Consider the following 7,626-nt stretch of genomic DNA (forward strand, 5'->3'; position numbering starts at 1 on the left):
TGCTTTCTGTTTATTTCAACTTGTGCCAATCAATAAATACACAATAAATAATCAACAGTCATAACAGCGTGATTCACTATTAAATAAAACTCTTAAATACAAAATAAATACGAAAAAACTAGAACATGTCAGCAAAAACGATGAAATCCCTGACGACTGTAGTACTTCTGCTGTAATAATAGTACATCAGTGCTGGGCTTGAAGGTGCAGAGAAGTAAAAGTACTTTACAGTACATAATAAAAAACTTTGGTGTACTTTGTACTGTAAACATCATCGACTCTCCAAGGCACTTCAGTAAAAACAAGTTGATACAAAATTTACTCAGTCCCAAGAAAGAAAGAAAAGAAAACTTGGTTTGGACTCTGTTTACTTTCATTTAAAGTGTCTGACCAATGAGATGACTCCTCCTCATTTGGCCCCACCCACCTCTCTGCCACCGACCAATCAGAGTTCAACACACTCTATCCAGGGTTATGTTTTACATCGAGCTGATCTTCTCAGTATTTTACCTCCCGATGTTTTTAAAGTGGATAAATCAAGTATTTCCAGGTAAAATTATTTATCCTAATCTTTGCAGCATCTTGTTTTCAAGTAAAAAAACATTAAATCCCATTTAAAACATTACGACGTTACATGTGTCAAGCTTAGCCTCATAGTTTGTTGTTTAATCAATAAATATATATGTGTATGAAAGAATCCCCTAATTACAAAATCCTTAACAGGCACTTTAATTTCAGTTTTCGTTATCTGACATCCTTATTTCGCTGGTGTTTTTGTAGCCGTTATTGCTGCCCTTTTGCTTGTCTTTCAGGCTCCCAGGCGAGACTTGGTTCTGGTCTGCCGCCGCCGCCGCCGCCGCCTCCTCATGACGTTGTCTGCCAGTGAGTTTGCTTTTTCGTAAATCCACGGCAGCTCCCACAGTGCTTTGCCCTGCACCTTGATGTTGTCCATCTGGAGAAGGAAGACCGGTCAGTTTCCAAATAATATCAACAAGTTCATCGAGTGATGAGCTGCATCTGTAAATGCTTAATTAAGGTGATTTATTGTATTTTAAGACCTTGAAAATACTCAAAAAGTCCAACTTTGGCCTCTTATTTCCATTATTTCGGTTAAAATAAGGTGATTGTTCTCAAAGCTTCTTTAAAAGTCTTTAAGATCTCTAGGAGACTTTCACAAACACTTCACAAGGTGTTTTAATAAACCCAAAATGGGCCTTTTTGAACCCAAACATCAGCTTTGACTTTGAGAACTTCAGATGTTGTTGAAAATCCTTCAGGTTTAGAAAGCATTCACACAATTTGATGCCACACATAATCCTTATTAGTAAAAACACCAAAAATAACTAAGAACTTCTCCTGATGGAGATTTCAGCAGAACCAAGTGAAGAACTGTTTCCGTACCTCAATGTGTTTGAGTTTCTGCAGTTCGTGGAGAATCTTGACTTGCTCCTTATAGCTGTGCAGCTTCAGATCCCTGATCTTCTCTAAAACTTTGTTCAGGTTGGACCTGGTGTTGCCGGCAGCCAACGGCTTGGCGGTACTGGGGCCCGACGTGTCCGCTTTGTCCCCGCTGGTGGCCGACAGGGGGCTTGGAGTGGGCAGCTCCTTCAGCATGTGTACAATCAGCTTCTCATACGCCTCCAAAACGCCGCCCATGAACAACATCTGGGACTGGAAAAGATTTAAAAATTAGTAAGAAGAGTTTTAATCGTCCCTTTTTTTACTTTTACTACTATCTGAAGAAGTTACTTAAACCTGTTAAATGCAACAAAAAGCTGCTCATCTCTTGCTTGACTAGCATGTGCCAGCCTTGAGGTGCTAAAGGTTTTTCACACAGTGGAAAAACTCTGTGGTCTCCCACACAAGAGTTAAACTAAGTGTAGTGTGGGCCATGAAGGGGAATGCCACCCACTGCCTGTTAAACATGAATGTCACATTCCAGTTTTGCTCATCTGGATTCGACAGTTTCATCTGGTATAGATGCTCATTCAGGTGCGGCTGGAGGGTCGGAGGTGAGAAAAACTGTGTCAGACTGGATAAAAACTACATCGAATTGTTGCCTTTTGAGGCGTTAAATGAGTCACAGGAGGTCTTAGGAACATTTGCTCTAAGGAAAAAGTGAATAGCAAACGCCCTGGGGGCTGTACACGCTAGCTGGGCACTAAAGCTATGCTAAACTCTCCAGTGAACACCAGAAATAATGTCTACATATGCTACAAAATAGCCCGTGCTTTATTTATGCGTTTCCTTTGTGACGCATGCATTCACCCTATTCTTTAAATAAATTCAGCACTAAAAATAAAAATAAGCTCTCATAGTTACAAACTTTTAGCTGTATTAGTGCAATTCAACATATTTACCCAAATCATAGTGAAGAAATGATCTGAAGTTCGATTTTCTGATAAAACTAAGCCCTTTGTGTTCAGGATTTGCTTTGTAGTTTGTTCCTCCACTGATCTAAACCTGAAACTGATCTCCATCTTCACATGAAAACCACACCACTCTTCACGAGAAACGCCAGCCTGTGCCACAAAGAGCTTAACGTTTGAAATCATCTACAATTAGCTCTTGAAACTAAAAATGCCAACTTTGTGTCACAGTTTGGGGAGAGTGAAAGTTCCAGTTTGAAGGAAAGAAAACCACAATAACCTCAAAATAAACTCCTGTGTGTTAGTTCAGGTTTTTCAAAGTGTCTGAAAATGTTTTGGCAGACAGAAACACCAGCTAACTCCTAGCTTGGTAACATCGGCAAGTAAACAGCGTCTACCTCTCAACAGGCTCTTAACACACCTACATGTAAACATGCACACTCACACTGCGAATATTTAGTCCCTAAAATCCACTTTAAATCCCAAATTTTACATCAATATGTGAAAATAGCTTCACTATATAAATATTAGCTCAAGTAGTTAGCCTAGCTTGGCATCAAGCTAACCAGAACATGCTAGCATGGGTTTTCTGATGCTCAGAAATATTTACTCTCTGCCTTGTGTTTGATTATTTTTAATAAAATGATGGATTTTTGCTGTTTTAACTATTCAACAGAAAATATTTTAACAAAGTTTCTATTTATCAGTGTTGCTGGATTTAGATTATTTTCTAAAATAAAAGGGTCAAACTAAAACCTGTAAATATAAATTACAGTTTGAAATACTAACAAAAGCTCTGGATAAACATATTATAACATTATTTCTGAGAATCAGCTGATAATTGTCAAAATTTGACCTAATTTAAGACTCCAAAACATTTAGGTGCCGAGAAAATCCTGGGTTAGGCTTTGATCGACTATAAAACTTAATTTATCTAAATATTATGTATAATTTGTTAGTGTTGTAATCAAATACCTTATTTAAGGATGTTAAGTTATTAATATCAGTGCTAAATCTGTTTATGTTGTACTTTAAGCTAGCAGCGCTTAAAGGTAACGGCTCTACAACAATGGTGCTACACAACTATGAGAATTAGAATAATTCAATTAATCAATAACCACAATGAGAAATATTTTCATAATTCATAACCAAAGTAAGGACTTTACACTATTGTTTATTTTTGTAGCTGTTATTGATTTAGATGTTTGATAGTGAACATTTACCTCCATTTTGCCTTTCAGTTCTTCTTTGGGGAACACCTGCTTTCCGTCGTATATATCCGATTTAGAGATTTTCTGCAGAAAGATCAAAAACACAAAATATTTGTTTTTATAATAATTGAAATAATTAACATTCCTGCACATTTAAACAGACTAGCATTGAAAGAAGCCCTTAATGGTGCATTCACTGTTAGAAAGGGAATCTCAAAGTTGCATTCTGCTTGGCTTTCAAAATAAGATGAAAATTTTAACATTAAATAATTAAACATGATTTCTGCAGAGGCTCACAGCAACAAAAAGTGTTTTTGGTGCAAATATTTCAGTATTCTTGGGGGAAAAAAGACAAAGCTAATTTAAAAGTAACTTTGCAACAAGATGCAGGAGCTTGTTTTAAGAAAATATCAAAGAAAAAGTTGTAGTTCCACTGACAGATTATTGCACTTAAAATCATTCATTGTTCCCATGTTGCAAGTGAAATAATAAGTCAGTTTGTCTTTTTTTGTCTAAGTACGCAAACATGTTTGCACCAGTAAGACTTTGTGTTTTTGCAGCGCAGATTTGTAGTGCAGTAATGCAGAAGTAAAACTCCTGAAAAGTCTCATAGATCTTATTCTTTTCTAGATGTTTTACTGTAGCTGGATTACAGGACACTTGTTGTGGCATTAGTTGTTGAAACAAACTTGAGAAAAGAGGCACAGAGTTGTTGCATGAAAGCAGCAGGTGGCCTTTAACCCACACAGGTCTACGTGTTTGCGCATGTGTGTGTGAGAGTTTGTGGCGAGAGCATCAGGAAGCAGCAAAGACCTCCACACACTCAGACTGAAGCAGCTCGGCTGCCGGCGCCGCCGTTCGTACTCACATAGTGCTGCAGCAGGTCCTGCAGGGTTCTGTTCATGTCCTGAGGGAGGTACGACCCGCTGACCTGACCCACAGAGAGCCATGCCAACAGGCAGACCACCTTCCTCATCACAGAGCCCATCCTCATCATCATGCCGCTCCTCTGACTGTCTGCTGAGGTGTCGGTTTGATTCCCAGAGCGATCCCGATGCGATAGCCGGTTGTTTTCGATCCCTGTCGGAGCGACTCGCAGGACCGTCTGCCAGTCGTGTCTCTCACCCTGAAGTTGGCTCAAACTGTTTGACTTGTCATGAAAGCTTTTATTTATATCAGCCTATGAGAGAGAGAGAGAGAGTGATGCAGAGATGCAGCAGTGATCTAAGTGTGAAAAATGTGGTTGTGCAGTTTCCTTTAAATCACCAAACTTCATAGAAGTGGGTGAGGGGTCTCCCACTCATGCAAGTTCAACAATTTATAAAGTTTCTGATAATTTCCTCCCTCTCCCCTGGATTTGATGGGAAGTAAAGGTGCAGCTGGTCATTTTGGGGGGTCAGAAAGCTGCAGGGATGCTGATGTTCTGCATAAGAAGACAGCAGCTGGAAAACGCTGAGGTGGTTTAGGCTGCAGCCTGCGTCGGAAAGCTTTAGATCCAACAGAAACCCCATGGAAACTTTTACAAACGCTGATCAATCTGGTGCGTTTAGGGTTTCCCTGGGAAATCTGAGGAGTAATTAAACAGCTGATCTCACTTTGAATAAACTGGATTTATTACTCATTTTAATGCAATGCAAAAAATAAACTTTAAAATATTCTTTTATTTTAGAGTTTATGGCAGTAATTGTGCAACTTTTGGTACAACAGCCACAATGTTCAGACTGGAAAGGCCTAGACTGCAACAACTCCAAGTATTTCTGGTCTAGTTTCTAGTGCAAAGCTCAGGTTATTTATTCTACTTGACCTTATTTTAAGTAAATAATTGAATATAAACAAGAAGTGCTACTGTTATTTATTGCAAGATATTTTTTTACCATAACTAAAAAGATCTGCCTGTAGACGTAGTATTTTTATCTACTCAGACAAGCTCCTATATCTTGCATAAAAGTAACTTGTAAAGTTATTTTTTCATATTTAAAGTATAATGAGATATTTGCATCAGAAACTAAAAAATACTTGGTAAGATTGAATGTTTTCACAGTGTAGACTCTGAATTTCAACAACAAAGTGAACTTTTTAGTATTATACACTGCTCAAAAAAATAAAGGGAACACTCAAATAACACATCCTAGATCTGAATGAATGAAATATTCTCATTGAATACTTTGTTCTGTACAAAGTTGAATGTGCTGACAACAAAATCACACAAAAATTATCAATGGAAATCAAATTTATTAACCAATGGAGGCCTGGATTTGGAGCCACACACAAAATTAAAGTGAAATGTTCCCTTTATTTTTTTGAGCAGTATACGTAGAAGCGAGACTTTACTGCAAAAAACCCCCTTAATTTCCAAATGTGACGTATTTTGTTCCTGGTTTCACTTTATTTATTTTTACATGCATAACACAAAGTGATTAGTTAGAACTTCTGCATTTTCTCCTGAAATTTATAAGCTTTTTATTTTAGAGTTTATGGCAATTATGATTCACAATTTTGGTACAACTTCCACAATGTTTATGCAAGAAAGGCCTACACTGCAAAAACATTTGGTCTAATTTCTAGTGCAAAAATCTTAGTACACTTGAAATAAGACAAAACTAACATAAAATAAACTTTTTAGCAAGAAATAGGAGCTTAATTTAAGTCAGTGGCATGTATAAATAGTACATTTTCATCAATATTAAGGAATTATTTACTTAAATCAAGCTTATCCATCTTATGCACCTCATAGATCCAAAATCAATAATTCATAAGTTATAGCTAATCACATTTTGTTATGCAGTTAAAGGAAATAAAGTAAAAGCAGGAAGAAAATATGTCAGATTTGGAAAAGAGTTTTAATTTTTTATTTTTTGCAAGAAAGTCTTGCTCCTGATATATTAACTATAATCCAGTGAAAGATTCACCTACACTGCAAAAACATTAAATCTTAAGTATTTTATATAGTTTCTAGTGCAATTATCACATTTTACTCAAAACAAGACAAAACTAACTTGCGAGTAACGTTTCTGCAAGACATAGGAGCTTGATGTAATTCAATAATTGTTAATTAAATTCACAACATAATTAAGCCTCATAAAATGCATTTTGCAGAACCGCTGCTCTGTGCAGGATCCCAAATCTAAATTAGAGAAGCAAGTAAGTTGCTGAAAAGCTACTAGTTGGTTTTGTCTTGTTTTAAGTCTATTAAGATATTTGCAGTAGAAACAAGACGAAAATATTTGTTTCTTTCTTGTTTTGTTTTTTTTTAAAGATCTCAGTCGTCAAACTGCAAAACATTAAATTTGACCAAGTATGAAACTGTCACATATTTGCAGCTTATCATTGAAGGCATAAATGAAAAAGCTGATTTTCTTAGACTCGTCTCCAGCATTAATATCTACCCAGATCGCAGCTTATTGAAAAAGTTAAACTGATTTTAAATGCGACACATTTGATTGTAATTCAGCAGATAATCTCTGATGTCGTCCATAATGAGGAAAAGCTGATTTCTGATGAGCGTAGCTGTTCATCTTGCATGCAAGGGTACCCATGGAAAGTTCAGTGGAAGGAAAAAATGTGGTGAAAAATAATTTGAAATGCATCAAATATTGTGTGATAAATCACTTTTTTAAATTGAATTGCTGAAGTAACTTCTTCACAGAGCATATATTCATAATTAGTATGGTTCCTCTCTGGTTTCCTCTCGCGCTCCAAACTGATTACTGCTCGTTTCTCTCCCAGTGAAATGGAGATCTGCATCAACATGAAGGGAAATAATCAATCTAACTTACTGATATGCACCTGCAGTGGATCAAGTTCATACCTTGTGTAAAATTAAAGGAGGAAGAAAATTATGAGGCACAGTAAATTTTATAAGGAAAATGCTAAATGCTTCCATGATTTTCTTACTTTTACGCAAGTTTATATATTTTCTCATATGTTTACAGATATATATATTATCTGTATATAATATATTTTCTCTTGTGACGTTCAGCTTCACCAGGAATAATGTGACTCATGATGGAAAAACGGAACAAAAAGCCGATGATATCACCTTTCTG

General features: G+C 36.5%; 1 protein-coding gene across 1 annotated transcript; it reads right to left on the reverse strand.

Moving 5' to 3' along the window:
* Window positions 1-808: 808 nt before the first annotated feature.
* On the reverse strand, window positions 809-4,705 carry ifng1 (interferon gamma 1). Its single transcript, NM_001360740.1, has 4 exons — window positions 4,449-4,705; window positions 3,593-3,664; window positions 1,402-1,671; window positions 809-952 (listed from the first exon to the last, which is right to left on the reverse strand). The coding sequence occupies exons 1-4, from the start codon at window positions 4,578-4,580 to the stop codon at window positions 809-811; spliced, it is 618 nt and encodes a 205-aa protein (NP_001347669.1). The 5' UTR covers window positions 4,581-4,705.
* Window positions 4,706-7,626: the final 2,921 nt, after the last annotated feature.

Source organism: Poecilia formosa, unplaced genomic scaffold (assembly GCF_000485575.1).
Source record: "Poecilia formosa unplaced genomic scaffold, Poecilia_formosa-5.1.2 Scaffold588, whole genome shotgun sequence".
Taxonomy (NCBI): domain Eukaryota; kingdom Metazoa; phylum Chordata; class Actinopteri; order Cyprinodontiformes; family Poeciliidae; genus Poecilia; species Poecilia formosa.